General features: G+C 44.8%; 1 protein-coding gene across 3 annotated transcripts in view; it reads right to left on the bottom strand.

Moving 5' to 3' along the window:
• LOC144729428 (FERM domain-containing protein 4A-like) overlaps nt 1–26,178 on the bottom strand; it is a 232,428-nt gene that overhangs the window by 78,648 nt on the left and 127,602 nt on the right. For all 3 annotated transcript variants that reach the window (XM_078609705.1, XM_078609706.1, XM_078609707.1), the window contains exons 6-7: nt 16,088–16,144; nt 10,333–10,355 (exon numbers count right to left, since the gene is read on the bottom strand). In XM_078609705.1, coding sequence (XP_078465831.1) covers nt 10,333–10,355; nt 16,088–16,144 — 80 coding nt within the window. The remainder of the gene's footprint in view (nt 1–10,332; nt 10,356–16,087; nt 16,145–26,178) is intronic.

Here is a 26,178-nt window from a genome sequence, read left to right as displayed (position 1 = left end):
CTTCATTGAAACGACACAAAGGGAATATTGTAAAAATATATATTTGGGTGCCATCGCAAGATTGTGGCAAGTGAGAGCCGTGAATAACCCGAGCCCAAAAAAAATTCCCCCCTTTTTAAAATACATTATAACAATTAAAGGATACTGTTGTCACTAAACACTGCCTTTGTTAACAGTAGAGTACAGTATTATTCTGGGGTAAAACGGTTGCACCGTCTTGGGTGTACTGCACTAAGAAGCCAGCGGATCGGGGTTCAATCCCCCGCCATGGATAACTACAGTGGCAAATGCAGCTACAATTTTCAATACCATTTGGAGTAATATAGCATCTAAATGCAACCGCATCCCAAGACACCATTGATTAAATATGCTCACTGTTTCTGTACTGAGAGAGGCAATACATAATGAGCAGGGGGAGGGGAAAGAGGCTGGACCTAAACCCTTTCCCGTTCTGAGATGTCTGCAAGTTGCAGGGTGGGTGTCCCGTTCACCGCCGAATCTCGAAACGCGCGACCAGTTACCGTTAATTTTATTAAGGCAGTCGTAGCGCCGCTGTTTTTAAAGACATTGTCACTCACCGCAAATAATCGTAGCGACACGACCACATCCTGTGATAGCTGGCGCCAAACTGTGCCACATGCCCTCCCCCACAGAGCCTTTTGCTTTAGATTCCGTTCTGATGACGACGTACACGTACGTCGTCAGAATGGTAAAGAATGGGAAAGGCTTAAACAGGGGCAGGGAGTCGATGGGACGGATGCCTGGAGGCAAGGAGTTGCAGACAAAGCGTGCAATAGCATGGGCGACCTCTCTTCATCACATCTGAACTGGTCCTGGCTCCCACTTTTTGGTAAAGGATCGAGGCCTCCTCCATGGCCTTCCCATGCCATGTTGGTAAGCTGAATTGTTTGACCATACTTCACCATTCTGGTGAGTGCAGGTTTGGAGAGGTGGGGGAAAGTACCCAGGACACGTTCAGACACCACCCACCCCCCCGTTAGCGACATCAGCTTTGGCCGGGAATCAAACTCAAGTCAGCAGGTTCACAGTGCAGTGCGCTAACCACTCTGCCACCGCTCCTCCCAAAGTACTCTATAGTAATGTGATTGAGGTGAATAGAAAGCAGAAACAAGGTCACGTACAGCAGACTGTGACGTCACTGATAACGCTTATCTTGGGAATAACCTGACACACGGAGCTCGAGCAAGACGTACGTGTGGTACTGACTTGTATTTATTTACAATCAGTCAGTGTGAATACTCAGCCAGTCCACAATTTTTCCACCACCCCCCCCCCCTTACCCCCTCCCCCCTATCCGTGTAGGTTTTTACAGCGAGATTTTTGCTCGACTCACTGAAGTTCCAACACACACTTTGCTCTCTAATGGAATTAGTAAAACTATTTTTTTTTATATATCTGGGCCAACTTTCCCTTAAAATGCCTACATGCCACGAGCAATAAACCAGGGTGGATTGAAATGGCCACGACACACATCACAAAGTGGTTTTTTTTTTATAAACTACAATAATAATTAGAATGCACAGCGAGGTATCAAACGCATTCAAGAAACATTTGGTTGAAGCGAGACATTTTTAAAATAAGTGTGAATTACACAGAAAAAAACCTAACAAAATAAAAACTAATGAAGTTTTTATAAATGTTTGCCTTTTCTTTGCTGTCTCGCGCGTCGGTCTGTGTTACAATTCATTTTTTTGTTGTTTTGACACCCTTGTCTTCGGAGGCCACCGACGGATATACGAACTTGATGCAGCGGCAAGAGGCATGTTTTTCTTTCAACAAAAAAAAACTCCACCGATAATGAAGCTGACAGTTTTCTGTTCCTTCCTCGAAGGTTCTTCCTGCAGTCTGCTGCAATGTGTCGCTAAAACAAAAACATGAACTTTATAGTGGTCTGTCAAGGAATGCAAAAAAAATACTTTATAGAGGATGTAGAGTAACAGAAATGTATTTAGTGTGTGCAGTTTACACGGTTTGTGCGAGTATACGTGAGATCTTATACCGCAAGTGGTAATACATAATTTTGGCGCAGAATTAATAAAACTGTACTGAACTATTTATAATCCAGATATTAAACTGCTAATGCAATTCCATGCATTCCACTTATGAATTCAATACATAATTATAAGGCTTTAATTTGATTTATATGCATGCCTTGTTCAAAGATATATTACAAAGATCAAACAAATAAAATAACAGTAGACCCACACTTGTGAAAACTGCTCATTTAGGAGCACATATTTTAAATTAATAAATATGTGTGTGTGGTACATTGTTCAATGTTCATCAAGTCATTCCATTAAGCCTTTAAAAACACAAATGATGTAAATTTTTAAATATTTTTGCAAACCTATCTTTGTTCCACACAGACGATTATATAACGAAAAATAAAACCTATTAAATAAGCGAGAATATGAATGCCATATACATTAAATTATACAAATACGGGGTGGGGGGGGGGGAGGAAACGGTGGTACAAGGGTTAGTGCATGGTGCTAGAAACTTTGTTAATCGAGTTTGATTCTAGACCAAGACGATAAATAATCAGTGGCGAGCGGTGACTGAACCTGGCCTGTGCACTTTCCCACTTCAACGAACCTACACTGATGAGTGTGGTGAAGTATGGTCAAATACATCCCCATGACCAACACGATGTGGGAAGGCCTTCATAAAGTCAAGGGCTGTAAATGTTCAGCAATAATCTTCGCAGCGGCTTCTGGCTAACCATCGAACAAAGGCGGTCACCGCATCGCTCGCTTTCAGATGCATTTCTGCGGCCGTCTGGAATGCTCTTCCTTCCGATATTGGGAAGCCACTGGAGGTATGCACTTTTACATGTACACTGAAAACTAATTTCTTTAAAACTGCTTTTTGTGTGGCGAGTTTGTTGTCCTTCCACCGCACCTCCGATTAGCACGGTTGGCTGAGTATGGTGTGAAAGAAGTTCAACATACGCATGTACATTGTCAAACAAGAAAAAAACACCGTGTGAAATTGCCAAAAGCATAAACCTCCCCAAGCATTGTTCCTTACCGCATTGCTCTCAATGCCTGTTTAAGTATGACCTCACACCCCGGCACCCACCCAACACCATCTGCTTGACCCTCACACAATCTCCGTCCGTTGCACCTGTTGCTGAGAGCGAGATCTCAAGCGATGAGTAACGAAAAAAACTGGAATTGCGAAAGCCAATGAATCCATGGGAATTCTTATCATTTTGGAGATGCTAAGCAAAGTTCATTGCGGTTAATACTGCAGGTGCATTAACCCAACAAAAATGCGCCGCCATCTGCTTTCACTGTGGACGTTCGAGATCTCTGAACGAGACCGGGGCCGCGTGCGCTGGTGTTACGACGGTCCTCAGTTGCCGAATAAAAAAATAAACTCGCAAATTTTCCTACAGTAATTGTTTAACACCGCATAGCAACCACGTCCCTCGACAGTGAAATGCTACTGCTGTATGAATCATACAGCAACTTCGCGACAAGTTCTCGCGCCGCAGGATGTGACGCCAATACCATACGTCCAACTGTGACGATTTGATTTGACTCGCATTTTTAGCCGCTCCTCAATACCTCCGCTCTTCCACTCTCGCCGCGCTGCGCGGACGCGTTCTGACCCAGAACGCGGGTTGACACACAATACGCTCAGATTTACTAGCGTACGAGAAAATGGTTCTGCAAATGCGGGACGTTCACAATGGTGTGGGGTGCTTCCCCACCCCCCTCCCCCCTTTTCAATGCTTGAGGCCACACGTGGGACATGGTGCCTTCTGAGTCAAGAATCAAGTTATTCTTGGCCTGGATTTTTTACTTCCTCCCATATAAAAGAGAATATCAAATAAATAAATGTATCCCCATTGGCGTGCTTTTCCAAGCAAGGCTTTTTTTGCTCCAGAGGGAAACTGCAGGATATTTTGGTGCTCTGTATAAATTCCCATAAAAAAAAAACACTTTTATTTTGCTTTCTGTCTGTGACAAACGACACGATCTTTCAAGCAGTTTTCTCATGAAGAAAAAAAAAACAACACAAAACTCCGACCAAAAAAAAAAGAGGTGGGGATTTGAAACTTTTGTTGCTGCGTGTTCAGCACTCGACTCGTCTGGACAGTTTTGGAGAACTCTTATGGAAGTGGGGGGGTTTGTTTAAAGAGGCCGTCCGTTGACATTTTTCTTCTTGCTTTGCTCAAAATTGGACCACTGACCTATTTGTTATTACAGGCCACGAAAGGGGGTGTTTTTCTTTTCTCGTTAAATATGGGTGGGTATAAGTAGAGGCCGTTTGTAAGAAAAAAAAATGTTGCATTAACCCAGTGGTAGCAGGAAGAGACATTGTGTGGCGGTGTTCAGACAGTAGGGACAATCCAGAGGTGAATTTCGATTTAAAGCTTTCGTGAAAGAACCAAGAAGATGAATCCAGAGGTGGTATATCAAAAACCGTAGTAATCGCATCGTGCGCTTTCAGACACGCTTCTGCGGCCATCTGGAACGCTCTTCCTCCCGATTTTATAAAGCCGCTGGGGCTATGCACTTTCAATTCCAGATTTAAAACTAATTTCTTTAGAACTTCTTCTTGGTTCTTTCGGTAAAGTCACGTAGAAGGGAAATAATAAAATAATAAAAATATAACATAATAAAATACAATTCTCACGACGTTTCGGCCACAACGCAAGCAGCCGTCCTCAGGTGACGAACAGGTCTGTCGGAAAGACAGCGTCTGAATTATAGCTTCTTACTGTGTTTAGTTTGTTGTCCTTCCCCCGCACCTACGATTAGCACGGTTGGCTTACGTACAGTGCAAAAGAAGCTCAGCTTACGTACGTAGAGTTGTCATCTAATTAAACAAATAAACTTGATTTTTGTCAGAGCCATCACAAAACACCGACATGATGAAAAGAGTACGTGCGTTCATTCAGACATTCAGTCTGTTGATACCTAATGATCTGCCCTCGTATGACATCATACATACATGCTCAGCGGCGTGGCGTGGGTGGCATCGGCCTTGGTGCAAGATGAAATGGGCCCTCCCGTCTGATTCCCACCCCCCTCCCCTCTTCGTAGCCCAGAACGTTGTGCCCCTTAATGTCCGTGAGTCCCCAGTTGGTCGTTGCACCGCCTGCACACTCGATTGGTAAAGGCCCCGGTGGCGCTGCACTGAACATCATTCAAAACTCTACAGCTGTTTACAACATGTAGTTCGCTTTGGCGACCGATATTATTCATAAGAGGTTGTTTTGGGTTAGATCACGTAAAACATAAATGTGTTACTCTTTCGTTCTTTCGGTAAAGTCACATAGGTATAAAATAAAATAGTGATTTCATTTATTTTATTTTATACCCACGTGACTTTACCGAAAGAACCCAAGAGTATGGATCCCTGCAGTCACGAAAACTTAAAATCATAAATGTGTTGTTAAACCAGCCACTCGAGAAGCTGCTGGCTGATTAGTAACACGGTAGCCTGTGTTCCATGTTTACTTAATGCTGGGAGATCTTTATTTTGATGACCGCATGAGCATGTTCATCACCCCGTGGCTGCGTGCATTTTTCTCCAGCTCCTCCGGTTTTTTCCCCTCCACATTTAGAAACAAGCGATTAAGAGTATTTTGGCTGCGATTTCATTCCGCACAATAAGCCACATCATTGGGCTATCATTTGTGGGCAGATCGCTTTTGAAACAGAGTTATGTAGCTCAGTGGGCCTCAGCTGGTAGAATAAAAGGAGGCAGCATTTTCAGGGATAGGCAGTGCCCTTGTTCCGAGCTCAAATATTTGCTCTGCCACCACTACTTGCACTTGCATGCAAGGATCATTGTGTTGCAAGGGGACCATTTTGAGTAAGGTAAAATATAAGCCCAACTTCGTCTACACTTACAACGTCTGGTGACCCAGCAACATTTGTTTAACAAGCCTGACTCTACTGATGAGGCTCGGAAGGACAAAACCGGCGCAGAGTTTGCTGGCTGAAACAACATGCTGTTGGATAATATTGGTCTAGAAAGCCAATAGACCGATGGACTAAAACATTATTTTTATTTATACGCGCGACGACAGAATGGAGCACCCTTTGCACTGCGATCAGTGTGGGGGTAGGCACGAACGCAAAGCCCTTGGACAGATGATGCAGGACGGCGTTGTGCACTTGTTGACGAAAAAGGAGGAAAGGATGCCGAACGTGCCAGTCACAAAGCTGCTCGCTGGACCAAAGCAGCTTTGCACAGATGGGACGGATTAATCCCGAGTGGAGTCGGTCCACTGGACCCACTGACATTCTCACCAGCTGCCCTGTGCCCGCAGTCACTACAGGCAAGGAAATTGAAACGCCGACGCCAGAAAAACACCACGGGGTGCAATGATGCGGCAATCAACATCCATTCTTTATCTCATGATACGCGCATCGAATTGCAAAATTATGGGGGATTTTTTTTCCTCCGTTCAAATATGTTGTACATACTGCGATGAGTTGGTGCGACCCTTCCAGCTACTCAGTTGCCACTGCATTCACTACAATGTAAAAACGAAATTCGAATTCCTGAATCAAACCGTGCAGCTGAATTGTGACACTCAATTGAAGCTTGGGGAAGGGGAAGCATGATACCCATCTAAAAAACAAACCCATGAAATAACTACATATACATACAATACATATAAGTAGATTTGAATAAGTACACCTAAATAAATTAAATATCAAGTGCCTAGTATTAATAGCTCGTAAACTGAACCAAATTAACTAAACAACATCGCACAAAGGTCACAGAGGTAATGACTATACAATTATTAAACAGTCAGTGGTACTTTGAGCACATTTAAAAAGCAAGACCTCTTGTAAATGACAGCGACTACATGCTGAAGTGACGTCAGAACCGGTTCTTCTATGATAGGGTAGAAGGGCCTTTAACCAAGCTTCACCGAGCTGACAATCAAGCAGGCATCCAGCCAATGTTTTTTTTTTGTAATCCGTGCCATCTCTTGAAAGAGCCAAGAACATATTCGTTTAACCGTGGGCCGTAATAGCTTTATTCTGCTTCGCCATGGCATTTTATGTGAAACCCGTGTTTATGTCACGGCATCGGATTTCATGGGAGAGGCGTTGTGATGCAGAAGAGAGCCCCCTATCCCCTCCCTCCCCCCCAAAAGAAAAAAATTCATGAGACTTTGAAATCCAACTTTATTGTTGGCGGCCCGTACGTTAATGCAATCCTAGCCTGAGCTCAATGCGAATGAGCACGTGCTAACGCTTGAACTGACAATTATACAACTTGGGAGTGCACAAAGTCTAATGGTGATTTATGGAATCCACAACTGCCCCTTGTGGATTATGCCACCCCAATGCGCCGTTGACACATTGACCCAGAGGGTTGCAAAGTGTTCCCCTTATCTCCGCGCCATCCCTTCACCCATCAAACCCCACCGCTCTCTACTGACCAGCTGCCCTCTCCCCTCCCCTCGACTCGCTTGTCATTCACACCGAGCAAAAAAATATATACAATGGCCATCATTTGTCCAGGAAAAGCCTCATGCAAGACCACCTTTTTTTCAGGAGCATCCTGGATTCGAGACGTTTGGCCAACATTTATGTATCATTGTTTGAATTCACGTGGGAGGAAGCCAGAGTACTGTACAGTACTTGCAAAAAGCCCACAACACATTTGAGGGTGAACCACTCAAAGCTCCACGCAGATTCAGCAATCCGTTGCTGGACAGTGATCACGTGGCCAAAGCTTACCACAAAACTGGCATCACCGGACAGGCTCGCGTTCAAGTATCGTGCCTGCTTCACTGTCGAAATGCGACGAGATTGGGCACATTTCATAACAATTTTTTATCGATATTGTACCTGCCGGGACTTTTGACTGCATCGTGAAATGTGTGTTTGTTTAAGTGCCCACGTTATTGGACGCGCGCCCCCCCCCCCCCTACTTCTGTGTTGATGTCTCGCAATTACGACCAATGGGAGACGTCGGTCGCCCATAGGGGCAGTAGTGTAGCAGTGGTTGGCATGGCCCTGGTGCCCAAAGAAAATCGAACTGCGTGGGCTCCCAGCCTCCCCCTCTTCGTTGCCCGGCACCTAAGCCCCCTCCCGGCCCATGTGACCCGGTGCAGTTGCACCACCTGCACGCTCGCCAGCTATGCCACTGCCTGGAGGGACCCCGGTGAGGGCACAATAGTTCCCTTTTCTCAGCCGTGCTACCTGTTTAGCTCTGGGGGCCAATTCCACGAAAGGTCACGGCATTCAAAGGGGTTGAAATGTGCACCGTGACGTCAACTGCCTCTTCCACCAGGCTGGGGCGGGCAGGGGGGGTGGGGGCTGTAGCATGAAAACACCACAGCAGGAGATTCCGAAACCAGCCGAGTTTAACTTCAACTCGCCGAACCTCAACGGATGAACACATTCCGGGCAACGGTCGTCTCATTGTCCCAGTGCCGTCTAAAATAATGCGGCCAAAAAGTCTTGGATGTGCGGAGTCGGCGGAATAAAACACGGCCGTGTGCACGATACACGCAGCATATGCAAGGGCACAGTGGAGGCACCGATCCAATGGTCACAATTGTGCCTCTTTCCGACTACGAATCACCTTTCGTGCTTCTTATTACGCTTATTGCGTTCGACTGCATGCAAACACGGAGGGGTTCGTTCCAGATAACCTACCCGACTGCGTAGGTTGTGGAAAGCTGCGGCAGGGAGTTGGGAGGGAGAGTGCAGGGAGGGGAGGGGTGTTTGGGGGGTGCAGGACGGATGGGGCGCGCGGACAATAAGGGAAGAAGGCCACTGGGTTCGTGAGGACTACGGTTTGCAACCTTTGCTGGCTTTCCCAGACACATCCTTTTGTCGAGGTAGCTGTCCGGATCAGTCGAATACGTCTTCAAGGGCCATTCAAAGTCCAGATTTATGTCAGTCGCGTAACAGTGCATCGCTCGAGACGACGCATTCGCATGGAGTTCTCCCCTCTTTCTCGTTTTGTGAGATCTTATTCTTCCTGTGACGCGTCCACTCTTCTTGAATCACAGAGGTGGCAATCACAGTTGGGGAAACCCAAATCGGCTTTGGCCCGGCTAAGAATCGGATCGTTTCAGGTCCGGCACAAGCGCGCCACCACGAAATATGGGTCGTGTACACGCGGGTGTGCAGTTGCTTGACACACACATTTGCGTGGTTTGGCTATGTACGGCGCGAAAGAAATACGTACACGTGAGCTGCGGCACATCAGAATGACTATGACTCTGGTCACACTGCAGCCATGCAGTCAAAACATCTCTCTCTATACACAAAGCATAGCATGCGTGTGGTGTGCGTGTCACTCCTGCAGTGTTGTCGCGAATGGTCCCAGCCACACCTATGTGTGCTTAGATTTGGGATGGCTCAGACCGTGGGGGATTGGGGAGCTCATTGTGAGACGACAACAACGAAAACCAGACACTGCAGGAAATGTTGATTGTGCCTCAGCAGGGAGACAAGGTAGGACCCCCCCCCGCCCCAAGCTCACTCTACCACAGTCCAAGTAAATTCTCCCTCTGTTAGATAAACATTCCAAAACAAAATAAGGGAAGTCAAAGTCTTTCCCCAGCGGGATGAGAAGATCCGCGGTAAAAACAACGGTTGATGGCATCTCGGAGGATCAATCCGGCAGGTACATTTTCAAAATGAATGTGCGAGAAACAGAACGCTAAACAGTCCTGAGCAATCGGTAAAGGTGCAGCCCTGCAATATCTTGCTCAAGCCACTGTTGGTCGAACAGCCTCCACTAGTGGTAGGCCGAGAGAGCCCCCTCTGTAAATGGTACTTGGCCTACTTTTCCGTACTTGCCAAATGTCTTGGAGGCGGTGGCAGTTCCCACACTTCACCCCACCGTACGCGGCATGCCAAACGACGTACTCTTCTCGCGTATGAAGAGTTGAAGAAAAGGTTTGTTACGTGTACAGTGACATAAAACAATATCTGCGATCAGCACGGCCAGTTACGTAAGGTGCAAAAGAAGTTCAACGTCCGTACATGGACATACATATCTGAGCTATTCTATGAACACAGTGACCCCATCATGACAGACGCGCTTCCCCCACCTCCTTCACCAACCTGCATTGGCCAGCCGAGTGAGGGATGGTCAAACATCTATGGTCGACACATTGCGAGGGGAGGCTTCCATCCAGGCGGTGAACTGACATTATGATTGTTATTGCCGATGGCAACACGAAGTCATCTGTAACCCATCTATGTTGCGGCGGAGGAGCAAATATGAAATCCCAGACACAAAACTTGCACAGCACACAGAATGCGTAAAGATGGCAATGGCATTTTAAGCCAAAAAATAGAGCCTTACCTCGTATAATCTCCATTGGCCTCCTGCAGGAGGGGGGGGAAAAACAGAGAAACATTTTAAATGTCACGCTTTTCAAATCGCGGTTTATTATTTTATTTTCTGTTATTTTGCTAAAAACAACACGACGTTGTTTTTGTTTCATTTCTTGCGGTTGGTTTTCAAAATCACATCATTCTCGTGAACGCGGCAAAGAAGGGTTTATTTTTGTTATTCGCTTTCGGAAGCCTGCCATTTAAAAGCCGCATTCTCAGACACGAGCCTTGGTGGGAAATTAGCGTAGGTGGCCGCGTTTTGTTTTAAACGCGACGTAAACTCAGCGCAGTACCTTTTCAAACGACCGCAGTATATACGCGTGGGTCAGATGAAGTCCAGTAGGATTGTCGGGGCAGATATCAGTGTTCATAAACTCCTTCCCTCGACTGTTTAACCAGCACCCCCCTTCCCAATCCCGTGCCCAATGCCAAACGCCTCATTGCTATTTACGTTGTGTTATTATTTCAACTCCAGTTTTTTTTTTACGTGCAAAAAAACATTTATTTTAAGCTAAATCAAAACTATATTTTCCACACAACTGGTTGCAATACGGATAATTATACTCGGACTTTAATGACCAAATTGCCTATTGGATTGCAGCAGCATTGCGTTTCAACCATTATACCGCACTATACCGGGATATATTTGTTTTAGGGCGGGGTGGGGGGGGGGTCCCTAAAAATCTGAGGATCCTGGCTGCAGCCCCTAAAGCCCCAGCGTTCATCTGGCCACGAGTATCCATTGCATGAAGAAAATCTCTTCGCTGCCCCAGGACCTAAGGAATCAATGTTCCACAGCAACCACGTTCGCGGTCATGTGACGACCACCCCTCCACCCAACTTGGTCCTGGGTATTCCGCGGAGAAAGGCGCCGTTTGTGGGAGGGAGGGAAGGGAAGGAAGGTGCGTGGGTTTGGAATGAACGCGCAGACGCAGCAAGTCCCTGCGGTTCAGCGGCGTGATGATGTCGAGCAATCGGTGCAGAACCAAGCAGTCGCGCACCTCAAATGGCCATCGCCTTAACCTTGCCGTGCCTACTTATTTCTTAAATCTCGGACGCTAAGCTTAGCCCCCCCCCCACCTGCTGCCTGTAATGTAAAGTGGCCAGCAACATAGAGAAATAATGATAGTACAAAGAATAAAATAGAAGTTAAGTTGGTTATTGAATTAAGTGAGGTTATAAGGAGCTTGGGAATAGGGGAAGACGGGATGGAGTTCTCCAAAGCCAGTGACAGAGACCACGGACGAATGTACAGCAGACAAAAACTGGTGCGTTACGTGAACTGAGAAGGGGGTTATAGGAATTTGAAAATATAGGAAATGGAAGGGGGAGGGGAGTTCCAAATTGAAGCAATGCTAAGAAAGCAGAGAGGAAGAAGATACAGTGGCTGAGCACAGTATGCTATTGATGAGTGAATTAGATCCCATTTGGCAGCATATCAAGGTAGAGAAATGAGAGTCATGGGTGCTCGTTTCAGCAATGCTGTTTGCGTGCCGTGGGCATGCACGCAAACGGGCTGACCCCATTTGTTCGTCAACCTTTCTCATCAAAGTGCACCACCTTGTTGTCGAGCTGATGTGTGCAGTGATTGTTATGCTGTGTGCATTTCCGCTGGTTGTCTGGATCAATGTGGACAAGTGGTTGTAAAAGCTGCCCGCAATGTACGGCACGCACACATTCTTCACACGAATACGCCTTACAAGTTGGTCGTGTTTTTCCCCCTCTACACTTAAAAAAAATGTACAATTAAAAACCCACAAGAATGGCCAACAGCCGAAGTGGACCGTGGCAGACGACGGTATACTGGGGGGCTCCTTTTTTGGATACATTTAAGCGAATAAAATTTTCATTCATTTTACAAATGTATTGATTTAATTTATATACATATTTCAAATTACCACATCCTGTGCAAGCAAAGGACAGGTTGGCGGAGCTCCAACGCAATTACAATTCGACTTTGCCACACCTGACAGACCAGAAAACAGTGCTCAATGTAAATCAACAGGACGGAAACTCAAAAAGTTACCTTCAAAAAGGTCTCCAATGGAAAGGCAGCGCGTGCAAAAATATATTTTACCCCATTCATTCATTTTCAATTTCTCTTCCTTTTCTCGCGGCCTTATTTATTATTTCTTCCTTTCTTTATTTCTTTGAGCAGCTGAGAAAACTGGCTCTTGATGCTGGAGGGGAGCTGTTTGTGGGATGTGCCTGACTTTTCACATCCCACTGGGGGAAACCTGAGACCAGGTTTTTGGTGAGAGAGGAGCTGAGATTGCGAGAGTAATTCTCGACAGCTGTACAGACCCCAGGGCCCCAAGGGTTATCGGGAGGAGAGTTTGTACATGCACTCTAACAAACAAAGGGGGCAAAAGTTATCTTTGAGTGATAGTACAGATATGTGTTTTCATACAACAACAAAAAAACTGTGAGCAAGCCCCCGCGACTGTGTGTACATTAAATACAACAAGTTAAAAAAAAAATGCTCTTATCACGTGTGCTTTATGTGACCAAACAGATTAAATGAACTCCAAAAGCACATGCCAAACCAGATTTTTCCGCATTGCCAAATTCAGGTGGGTGGCTCTGAGGGCAGCTTGCAGACAACATGATTAATCTATCCATAGACCAAGCAGACCACGATCCAGTTTTTAAAAATACCCTGGAGAATCTGGTTCTGCCCATCAAGCAGATGGGCGTGAAATGTGCTCGGGTCCTTAGGGCGGTATCATTTTCTCTCTCACAGCGATGCTTTTACTTTAGCGATGTATGGGTCGGCCACAATCCTCCTGCCCTACACAAAGCCCACATTTCCATGGCAACCAATGCACTGCATTCACTCTTCTACTTCGAGGGGGGACTTGGGAAGAGGACTACTTTGTTTAGAATCGCTCATAACAAGTGTTAGGATGGACCCGGGGATGGAAGTCGTGGGATCCATTTGGTGTTTTAAGTTTATCGAATATGTTAGGATTAAACATTGACTTACGGCTTGTTACTTTGACATTGTTAATCACAAATCCATTTTAGTGTTTGTTCCACCGGCTATCGTGCCGTTGCTCGGGGGAATGTTTATCCTTAAATCAATTGCAGAGGCGGCGGTGTGCGCATGTGTGGAAGCGCGCGCATGTGTCGGGGCTGTGTGCGCGCTTACACAAGAGCACCGGCTTCTGTTTGTGTGTGGTGTGAACACCCCGAGTGCTGTGTGCGAAGCAGTGAAATGACTCGACCCATCAGCGGAAGCACACGATGCACCTAACGGCGGTGAGTATTGTTGACACGATAACAATGCTGTATTCATCGCATGCCTTAACAAGATGCCAACGGTGGGCGTGATGGCGAACGACTGACTTATTTGTATCGGCAAGAGGTTCGAAAAGTTGAACGTCAGTGCATGCAGCAGAGTGACCTCATTGTATCCAAGACTGATTTCATCCTCCAAGGACAAAGTGAAGTGACTCTCTCTTCTAAGCTTAGCCCCTCTGCAAGATATCCACAGTATCTATTAATGTGTTTTATTTTTTATTTCCGTTCCTGCACCGTGTGAAACCACATGGATGCGGCTTCAAGTCTCTTTTGGAAGGTTGACCTGTTTTGTCTACAATTGACAAACATTGCAGCTCAATGCAGACCACAGCTAAACAGAGCTCAGAGTTCTCCAGTCGCTGATCACCTTACAGCTATCATCCACAAGCATGTTTAAAAATCAACAAGGCAGGAATACGGTCCTCAGATGTAAAAAAAAACATGGAGTTGTGTTCTGATAGGGGGCAACTGAGATCACGTGTATTTCAGTAATTGTGGGAAATAAAAATTGAAATTGGAGGCCCGAAGTAGTCTGTGAGGGCCCAATTTAAACTACACAAATGGGCCCATGGAGGCTGTTACATAATGAAGGGGCACAAAATGTGGCTGATTCCCTTCATCTGAACGTTTTGGGTTCCTTAGGCCTAGTTTTCTCACACCCATGAGTTATTTGGTCCATATCTCAAATTAAAACTGAACTACAGGCTATTTCAAAATCGTTAATGATAGTCGCCGTGCAATGTCAACATGGTTAGAGCAGGTTTTTATTGAAAGAGAGATCATGTGCATTGGAGGAGTTACTTATAGGTAGATAAATAAAATTACATTAAATTATTTATGCCAGCACTCTATTCTATTGTACTACCAGCATGCCCTTTGCACTTATTTTATATAAATAATAACTTAATAGAGCCAGTTATTAGTCACCGATTTCATGACTGACATACATAATGAAGGTGTCGTCCTCGGAGGGCAAGAGAGCTCAAAAATGTGCAAGTAAAATCAATGCTTGTTACTCTAGAAAACACAAAAAGCAGCCAAAGTAAGTTCACCGCTGGATGAAGGCCTTTTCTCAGCTGCCGCAAAACATTGTTTTGTCTAGCTGAGGGGTAAATAGAAAATATTTCTACATTACAGAAAAAATAGATTAGGCCCTGGAAACATTTCCTTCTGGAGGTTTTCAGGAATGCCAAATCCAAATTTGACATTGGAGGTATGAATCTGGAAACTTAAAACCAAAAAAATGTGATTTTACACTTCCAAAATACGGGGACAATGTATGGCTTACTTTCTATTGTTTGAACTTATACATACAAACTTTATATCCGGAGCTTATGGAGATTTAGGGGAATATGTCACCAGATATTGAAATCAAAAAACCTAAATCTTAGATTTTTGGTCCATTAAAATTGGGGACTACATTAATGAACATATTTGTTTTTAAACCTAAACTTCTCAAGGGTTTGAAGGGCACTGAATCCAAACGTAATATCATAACTTTTAAACTAATTTATTTTGGTGCTTATTGAAAGCATGGGATACGAAAGCCAATAAACAAAGCAGGCAAAGTCGACTACTACTGGTACACAACACTGCACAGTATTGTACAAAAAACGATATGAACATCGGGAAATCAGAGTGAATAGAGCTGTGTAGAATCTTCAAAACCTCTTGAGCACGATATAAAAACTCATTGTACTGTTGGCCGTTTAAACGTCACACACATGATTACGTTTGCACTACGAAAGTGGATGTGCGAAATGGGAGCTGACGTTGGATAATGCATCCAATCTCAAAACATTGCATTTCATCCGCAACTCATGCACGACCATAAATATAACACTGCCAGGTTTATGGATAAACATCCGCAGACGGATGGCCGTGTAAACACAGCACACATACGCGGCGCGGGGAGAGAGAGACTTTGCGCTTAGGCAAGTACGAAGCTTTACGAACGTGCATGGGAAAGTTCGGCGAAGTTACGCACGAGCAAAACCACAAAGGTTGATATGGTTAGCGAGTGGTGGCAATCTACCAGAGAGACAGAGGTGGGGGGGGGGGCACGCACCGTGTGTGTGAGATTAGAAGGAGAAGAAAAGTAAGAGGAACGTGGAAAAGATAAAGCCGGGAGAACCGGAGAAAGACATGGGGGGTGGAGGTAATGCGACACGGGTAAAACAAACTAAAACACAGACAAGGAGCTCAGGAGAGCAACCAACAACAAGGCAGAGATTTCGCCAAACCAGCCCATCGTTGTTGTCACTGTGCAATAGCGACAATAACTTTCCGCCGCAAATGTTTGGCGCTTATGACAAACGCAGCAATGTTTTTCACGCGCGCGCGGCGATTGTGCGCGTGTGTGCGCGCGCGGGGTCCCGCACGCCCGTTGCGCTTGTGCCTTGTGATCATCTTCAGCTCACCTGTAGAATGTAAGCGGCAAGTTCAAAGGCAGTCTCGCTGTCCACCTCCAGCAGTCCCTGCGGAAAGGGAAATGTGAAAGTTTCCTTCAGTCTTCCTGTCCCGTGTACGAGCGTGCAGCAGCAGCAGCAAGCAGGCAAGCAAGCAAGCAGGCACACCAGTTGGGGTGTTTCACTTCGACAGAGTGAGGAGTGAGAGAGAGAGAGAAGCGCAAAGCGGGGGGAAATCAAACCCCGCCTCGTTTCTTTCTCTCCCTCTGCTTTCCCTCCACCCCCCACACAACTGATCCTTCAAAAGGATGGCTTGAGACTCACTGGAATGTGCCACGACACTGCAGGGGGTGCACCAGCCTTCAGTGCAGTCGAAAGTTTAAATAGCCAAAATTTTAGCGAACACCTTTCAACAACTCAAGCGATCCGATGATTGTTGGTTGTCTCAACAATGTAGCTGCCAGCCTAAATAAGTTTGCATGCTTTTTTTTAAAACTTAAAAACAACTTTTAACAATACTCTTTGTTTTATGGGCTCACACATGGTACATCCCGGCCCTGCTCCTGACTTGCAGAATGAGCCACTGCATTCCTATGCATATAAGCCCAACATGCTAGCTCAGCTGTAGGCATATTCATTAATTGAAGCTGGAAATGCATCAAAGTTAAAATTCCATCTCTCTCCACTGGTTGCTGGCCGGGGCTCCATCATTTCCCTCAGTGCTATACTTGGCTGGCGTGCCGGTTAGTTGGCTAGCTTGTCTGACTGGCTGTCCATAAACACCCCTCCAAACAGGCTCTGTATTTACACCAACTTTGCGCAAACACCGATCAGAAACAATGGGCCACGAAATGGGGAAAAAAACACGGAAGGGCAATAATTGACACAGCTGAACCTTGCAGTCAACATATCCTTTAATTGTACGGGCTGTGAATGCCTGTATCCTCAGAATAAAAATCTTTTGACATTTTTCTAGTAATTTTCCCCCCTGAAAATCAAGGGTATTTATTCATTCTTTTGTTGAAATTATTGTGCACGTCTCTCCCTTGCAAACGAGATACGATCACTCGATTGTGTCTTTAAGCAAAGGGCTGGCTTGTCGTGTATTTATTAGCCCGTGGCATATGTAGCAAGTGTCTTTTTGTAAATATCTTCCAGATTAAATTGAGTTTCCGAGTGAGCTGTTAATTACCTCGCCTGGTATACAGGAGGTTGTGGGTTCGATCCCGACCCTGCACGTCTCTCTCCCCGTGGTCGTGTGGATTTTTCTCTGGGTCCTCTGTTTTTCCCTCCACATTTAGAAACATGCGTTTAGAGTATTTGGCTGCTATACATTTTCACGTGATAATCCACTTCGTTGAGCTATCATTTGTGGCCAGGTCGCTTCTGAAAAAAACTATATAGCTCAGGGGGCCTTATCCTGGTAAAATAAAAAATAGTGTTAGGTGTAGCGTGCTGTGCTATGAATCCGGCGAACCGAGTTCGATATCCGGCCACGAATGAAATTAGTGCAGCATTATATCTGCCGGGCCTACCATTTTCCTTCCTTTGCCAACCCGTAATGACCATTTCGATGTAAAGCTTTCGTGACTGCAGGGATTCATCTTCTTGGTTCTTTCGGTAAAGTCACATAGAAGGGAAATAATTAAATAATAAAAATAAACATAATAAAATACAATTCTCACGACGTTTCGGCCACAACGCAAGCATCCGTCCTCAGGTGAAGAACAGGTCTGTCGGAAAGACATTCAGACGCTGTCTTTCCGACAGACCTGTTCTTCATCTGAGGACGGCTGCTTGCGTTGTGGCCAAAACGTCATGAGAATTGTATTTTATTATGTAAATTTTTTATTATTTTATTATTTCCATTTTACGTGACTTTACCGAAAGAACCAAGAAGACCGTAATGACCAGTTTGGTTAAGTATGGTAAAAAAAAAAACCTTCATCGACAATGGTAGATTGAGAATGGCTGGGATCTATCAAAGTGCTCTATATTATTTGTGTGCTTGTACTGAGCACCTGTCACCCGCACAACGATAAAGTCATCTCCTTTAAAATTGCAGGCGTGAATACATTTAATTATAAACGGAGGATGAATTAGCGCGACAGGTTTTAGCCACATGGATATATGTATATAGCCATTTCATTGAGAGAACTATATTAATGGCAACAGCAACGAGACCAGGAATTTGACGAGAATCTGAGAGAAGGGAGAAATAGCTGAACCAAAAAATAAACCAGAAGATAAAACAAACCCGATGGCCTTCCAGGCCCGACCCAGGTTGGCTCCCCTTGCATAATGAGCGGCAGACTTTCTCGATATCTGCCTTGATTTTGGTTAATTTGCATCTTGGACGTTCCCACTTAATGTCAAGAATCCTAAATATGCCTTAGCTTGGCATAGCTCTAAAGTAATACATAAACGTAATACAGTTATAAAAGTCAGTTTAACACGTAGGCTTTCGCGACCAATATTATTCATAATATAGGTTTTTGGGTCAGATCGCGTTATTTATAAATGTGTCGTAACCCTCCACCATCCGACACGGCCAAACAGTAAAAAATGTGTCACGTCTTTTCAAAGGACAAAATAATTCACTTCTTTAGCCCACTGGTGTGTTGAAGAGAGAATCAACAGCAAATTTTAAAATTTGCTGCTGAATTATTTTGTCCTTTGAAAAACGTGACACATTTTTTACTGTTTGGCCATGTCGGGTAGTGGAGGGTTACGACACATTTATAAATAACGCGATCTGACCCAAAAACCTATATTATGGATGGTTATAAAAGTATTTTTTTCTCTCTTTGAAATTCTAAATTAAGATTATTATTATTATTATTTACGCATCCACATTCTAGCGTGTGCATCGTGTGTACTGTGCGATCCTGAGCAGAGTGCAAGATTATGAGCTGAACAATTCTCTACAGCAAACATGATTTTACGGATAGTTTTTGAAGCCGTCAGGAAGCGAATAAACTTAATTTATAATCGAGTGACCTGACCGATGAGATTTAAAGTCTCCGTTTAAAAGGGAAACCTGATTCATGAAAGCAAAGACGGTACATATGCGGTAAAAATTTGGAGAACAGACAGGACACAATGTCAAAATAACAAGTGATAATAAAAAAAAAATCCCTTTACGTTTGGCAGAGACATTCAACGTTTCAAAAACATGAACAATATAAAGCTTAAAACAGAAATGTAACTTTCAATAAGATCGATCCTAATTAATATTAGACGGGATGTATTGTTAAAAAACACTTACATTCGTATTGTCCATACAATGAGTCAGACTGTGCGAGCAATTCGATCACTATGTTTGGGAGATACACCTATGCTGATGTACGTATGTATGTTGAACTTCTTTCGCACCGTACGTAGCCAACCGCACTAATGGGAGGTGCGGCGCAAGGACAACAAACTAAACACAAAAAGCAGTTTTAAAGAAATGAGTTTTCGATCTAGATGATTTAAAAGTGTATCGCTCCAGTGCCTTCCTAACATCGGAAGGAAGAACGTTCCAGACGTCTGCGGAAGCGCATCTGAAAGGGCGCGGTGCAGTGAAGCCACGCGATGCAGTGATACACCTAAGCATACACGCACCTAAACGTACAACTTATGAATGTGGTCTCTGGGGCAGTCGGCAGAGGTCGCAACCGGGTACCCGATACCCGTACCCTACCCGATACCCGGCTACCCGTACCCGGCCGGGTACGGGTAGCCGTTTGCGACCCTGGTGCGGCCGGGTACGGGTAGTCCGTGAGTCACCGGTGAGTAACCGTTTGTCACTCATTTCGGGTAAGGTACGGGTAGCGTACGGGTACCCGTACCCGGCCGGGTACGGGTACGGGTACCCGTTTGCGACCCTGGTGCGGCCGGGTACGGGTACGGGTAAGGAATCAAAACCCGTTTGCGACCTCTGGCAGTCGGTAACCATTCCCAGGCGTGGCTTGTGCCCAGTGTGGAAACGGCAACGGTTGGAGAGGCCTTCATCCAGAAGTGAATTGATAATGGCCGATGATAGAATTTTTTTCCCTACAATAAGGCAGCGTTGATGATGAATGTGGTGAGTGGTTCTTGTTGGAGTTGTGCTCGCAAGGGGGACCCACCGGCCAACTCGGGCTCGTTACATTTTTTTTTTCTATGGATGCAGCAGATCTTGAAGTTAGGAAGCCAATCCAAACATAATGTTTTTGTTGATACTGCATTGGCAGTGGTGCACCAGCACGTATACCTAACACTCGACGCATGTATCAAGAACACTGCCTTAAAAGGAAATAATGTGAAATAAGCGAAGTTTTGGTCAAAGAAGAAGGTGCCTTGCCTGACATGTTGCCTATTAAATATTTTTTTTTATTTCTCCCCTTTTAGAGTGATCAATATCCAGGTCTATAAACATGACCAACTACAGCAGAGTATTCGGCTGCGAAACATTATTGGACGTTTAGAGTAATCGGTTGCTATAGATTTCCACATGATGAGACACTTTTGATTTGAAGCTTTCGTGACTGCAGGAATCCATACTCTTTGGTTCTTTCTGCCTTGTGATCGAAACGTCACGATTTATTTTATTTTATACCTACGTGACTTTACTGAGAGAACCAAAGAGTATAAGACACTTTGTTGAGCTGTCATTTGTGGCCAGGTCACTTCTGAAAAAGAAGCTATTACGCTCAGTGGGCTTTACTTGGTAAAATAAAAAAAAATGTCTTTAGTTTATAGTTCAGTAGAATGTCTGTGCAGGTGCAAAAATAACAACAACAAAAAAAACCGACCCAAAAGGGCATTTTAGGTAACGTTCCTCCCAAGTGGCAGCCTAAAGGTGCTAACTCAAACGGACAGACGAGCTTCTATGAGGCCACGAGGCGGGGGAGAGAGAGGTGGTGGGGGGCTCAAGTTTTTGCGCAGGCCTGGGGCCAGGCCCTGGGGCCCAGGCCCTGGGGCCAGGCCCTGGGGAAAGAGAAAAGCAGCTAAGAGTTCCTTTAAAGAACCCGTGCCTTGGAAATAAGTGATACCAGCCGCCAAGGTCTATTTGTGGAAGCACAACACAGAAAGGGGGGGGGATAAAATAAAAAAACTAACGCAACTGACGCCCGCTCTCTTTTGAAATGTTGGCACGTTTAGGGGTATTTTATGTCAGGCTAAAAATGTGGAAAGGACTGATGTATTATACGGAGGTTAAATAAGGGTGTGCTTTTTTTCTGCCCTGTGAGTTAAGAAGAGTCGATGTTTCAACTGCCTGGCATTGTTCGTGCTGTGTGATATCTCGACTGTAATATGGTGCGCATCATACGACCCAGCTGGTATGCCAACTATTCTTCCTATGATGCCCAGTGCTGATGTTGACCATAGGACGACAAGCAATAATTTCAGGCTGAATCACTCTAGAGTAGGGTCAGACCAGGTTTAAATATGAATTGTTTGAAGTTGTTCATGATGTAGTAACCACAATGACACAACTTTCTCTACATATTGTTTATATACGTGCATAGATTCGCATTCATAATTAGTCTACGACCAACTCACCCAGAATGTGTCTGATCTCGTTAGATCCTGTAAGCGAATCAGGCTTGAACCTGGACAGTGCAAGGATGGGTGACCACCATGCACATAAGCCAGGTATAATCGTGGGAAATGTGGTCAGTCGAGGGCAGTGTAACAAATCCATTATTCTACTCTCCCCCTCCACCTCCACCAACCCACGCTGGACCTGCGTGGCGAAGTATGGTGAAATATCTCTCATAGCCCACAAGGAATTGGAGGGCCCTCATCCAGTAGTGGATTGACGCGATGGGCTGTGCGTGCGCCTACATAATTCCTGAACATAAAATCAAAAGCAAAAGAATCTAACGTTGAGCAACAACAAAAAAACTCATACAGGTGGCCATGTGACTTGAGCATCTGCCTTGCGTTTTGTGAGCATGAGCGTTTTATTACCCCCCCCCACCGCCGATCCCTGCACCCCTCCCGCCACCCTGCTTCACACAGCCCCCCCCTCCCGCCCCCCCCTCATTGTTGGCGATCCCTGATTTGTGTGAAAGTGCCAGCGTCGCACGTCGCGTCGGCAGCAGATGTGGCTCATTAAAAGGGTGCCCAGTTTTTGTTGTTTCGCGCTAGCTGCTGCTGCTGCTGATGGTGGTGGTGGTGGCTGCTGCGGTGCTTAGCGCTCATCCCCAACAAGGGAGGCTGGCTTAAGCAGCCAGAGACAGGGGCATTCAGACATCAATCCCGTTGATCCGTGGGGCTTTAACTGCCTCAGTTCGGGGTGAGGGGAGGGGGGGGTTAATCACTGCATACATACGTTTCGGGACAAAGTTTTAGATGGGGTTTTTTTTTTGACAGGAGAAATACTTGAGAGTTCTACTTTTATTGATATCCGTTTCAAATTTCTCGGGAAAGTGCAGAGTACGGTAAAACAACCCCCGTGACTAAAAGGATTGGGGAGGCCTTCATCCAGTAGTGGCCTGACAAAAGGGCTTTATGATATTTTTATTTCATGTATTTATTATTGACCACGCAGCCACAGTACGGAATTGTTCATTAGTCTGCGAGATGGGAATGGAATGGGTAGGAGTTTGACATGGTTTATTAGAATTTTATGGACTTTGCCACATTTTCATTACTGATGCAGTCACTGCAATGAGATGGATCACTGGCAAATGTCTGCTTTATAGGTCATGGCATTTCGGGGATTTGAGAGGATGAGAAATCAGTCAAGACAGATAAGCAACCATTCATATGATGTACGCGATACTAGGTCGCGTACATTGTATTGCAAATCATTCGTTGTATTGCAAATCAATCATTTTCCACATTCGTATTCAACGCACCATGCTCAGGATAATTTGGCAAGCAGTTAAGAAGAGCACTCGCACATATTTAGAGATGCCGCACAAAAAATGAGGACATGATCGATTAATATTGATTCTTAAGCTCACAATACGTGCTCACGTGTGTATGTATATATGACCCCTGCAGTCACTAGAGGTGATACTATTGATTGCAATGTAAAAAAAACACACGATCCTGGAATCAAATCTCGAATATGAATTCAAGACAATTAATTTTACTATTGCGAGTGTGAATCATTGCTCTCTGAGCAGATATTCAAATTCCATGTTTAAATAGGGTGGGAGTGGTGGCGCAGTGGTTAGCACACTGCAATATGAACCTGGCCACGGCTACCATCAGTGGCTCGTGACATCTGTGCTGCCCCCCTTTTCCCTTTCACAAACCCACACTCACCAGCGGGATAAAGAATGGCCATACCATCCCAATGAATGAGATAGCACGGGTAGGTCTGCATCCAGCAATGTATTGATAAAGGGCTGTAAATCATGCTTGAATGTAACAAACAGTCTAAGCTAATGTGATGCCGTGTCCGCGGAAAGTCGAAAGTCGCATTAGCACAAATTGCAGAAAACAAACAATTAACACGTTTTGTTCATTTGCAGGAATCATCCAATTAAAGTCAGTTGTCGCTTGGCAGATCACCGCCGGTAAGTGGCAGGGCTCTGTTATTTTTCCGCCATCTGTTCAGGATTATTCCCCCAACTGGGTGTGCGCGCGTGTGCGTGTGCCGATTGCCAGCATCCGAGTGTGGGCTTGTGTTGAAATCTGTCAAAGCTGTAGACCACACATGAGCCGTGAGCTCTTTTTAAGAGTTCTGGAGTCTCAGTGGGTGAAAAAAGAAAAAAATCTTGGCAGCTCTACAGTGTGACGGCCCAGTTGGCGAGATGCCGTGTTCCGTTATTTTTGTAGGTGATAATGTTAACTTTATCATTCGCCACTATTAATAGCGCCCGGGCTATCGGTCTTGTTCTCAATGTAACAAGTCAACATCTCTCTCTGGATTATGTAATATTGTGCGCCATCAAGGAACGCACCGACTGCAATTGATCGTGTGTGTGCGAGCGTGCAGGGCTTAAATGTTGTCACCGCAGCGCAGACGTTAATAGCCTCGACCAAGTGTGCACTCTTCATGCCGCATTTGCCATGGGACAAGCCGAAATAAAGTCCTAAACCTGTGGTTCAATTATGATGCAACACACCCGGTAATTTCTACTGGGAGCGAGCGAATCAGCATCATCACTTACACGTGTGCACCGACACATTTCGGTGTCACAGCTTGAAACTCGGACGTGGGAGGGGGGGGGGGCCTCAAAAGGATTTGTAAAAATTAATTGATATGTTATCAAGTGCTGTCTTGGTGGAATGTTGCCAGTATATAATGAATACATAAACAGCAGTCTTTTCTGCCATCCACAACACAAAACTACAATGACACCTCCGATTAGCACGGTTTGCTGCTGGATTTGTAAAAATTAATTGATATGTTATCAAGTGCTGTCTTGGTGGAATGTTGCCAGTATATAATGAATACATAAACAGCAGTCTTTTCTGCCATCCACAACACAAAACTACAATGACACCTCCGATTAGCACGGTTTGCTGCTGGATTTGTAAAAATTAATTGATATGTTATCAAGTGCTGTCTTGGTGGAATGTTGCCAGTATATAATGAATACATAAACAGCAGTCTTTTCTGCCATCCACAACACAAAACTACAATGACACCTCCGATTAGCACGGTTTGCTGCTGGATTTGTAAAAATTAATTGATATGTTATCAAGTGCTGTCTTGGTGGAATGTTGCCAGTATATAATGAATACATAAACAGCAGTCTTTTCTGCCATCCACAACACAAAACTACAATGACACCTCCGATTAGCACGGTTTGCTGCACGCGGTGCGAAAGAAGTTCAACGACCGTACGTAGCGTTTTGGTTCATCAGAATAGGGTCCCTCCTTGAACAATTTCGTTCCACCGTGACCGCACATTGATACGAAGGCCTTCCCGAACCGTATGTCCGTTTTGGGGAATGTTTGGTCATACTTCGGTCAGTGTGGATTGGTGATGGGTAGGCCCAGGACCAGGACAAAAATCGCCGCTGAATGTCAGCCATGGACGGGATTAGAATTCTGGTCGCCGGGCTCGTAGTGTAGCGCACTAACCACCACCATCACCACAGCCCCCCATACACAACACGTAACAGCATTCGTTGAAGAGGTTACTCTCTGATAATGACACTCAAACAAGTCAAAACCGTTCGTGGGTTTTGCCTGCCTAAGCGATCGCTACAAAAAGGGGCAATCAATAGGATTGTGAACTATACTGTTATTTCGAATCAGAATTGGTGGTAATATAGACCTTACTTTACTTAAAATAATGAATATTATAAGTATTAATACGTAAAGAAATAACACCAATGTCTCCTTTGCTAAAGTGATATGGTCAAATAATGTATTAGTAATTATCCTTGAGCTTCTATAAGGTGAGTAATGATGCATTGATTCATCAATTAAATACATTCTGAAACTCACAATACATGCATTACATTGCATGTGTGATTCCCGTCTTTGTCTGGAATTCTATCCCAACTTTGCTATCGGAGGCACGTGATGAGACAAATTACACTGGTCAACAAAAAAACATGTTTTTCTGGCCTAGACTTTTTCAGTTGTTTAAGGCAAATTTCAGGGTGCCGGATTTGCTCTATCACATCTCATTTTTATGCTATCGGCATACCCCATTTTCATTGATTTTACCCGAAATTAACTCTGTCACTTATGATTGCAAGTTGTTGTGAGTCAGTGACTGCTTTAGTGTTAAAATATGGTGCTGTATTTTTAGGATAGTGTGTTTATAATATCATTTTATGTAGATATCCACATTTATTTAATATTTTTCTTCTGCAGTTTTTATTGAAAATGCAATATTTGATATCTCAAAAACCTGATGTGATAGACAAAAACTGATGCCAGATTTGGAATCGGCACCCCAAAATTACATTGAAACCGTTGGAATACCTTTTGCCAGAAAAAGTGTGTTGACCAGTGTAATTCTTACGTATCTATCAGAGCAGTGCAATCCTTGGTGGTAGAGAATGGCTCACGGATGCGGATTTCACAGAGCTACCACCGAGATCCCGTCAAAGTGACCTCTGCTCCACATGGCAGAAGGTACGGCTTTTCCACCTGCTCTACCATTGCGAGTAATGTTCACCGCGTGACAGTCAAAGACGGTAATTTTTCATCC

Source organism: Lampetra planeri, chromosome 32 (assembly GCF_965212315.1).
Source record: "Lampetra planeri chromosome 32, kcLamPlan1.2.h2, whole genome shotgun sequence".
Classification (NCBI taxonomy): Eukaryota; Metazoa; Chordata; class Hyperoartia; order Petromyzontiformes; family Petromyzontidae; genus Lampetra; species Lampetra planeri.
This window is presented reverse-complemented; position numbering and strand designations above follow the sequence as displayed.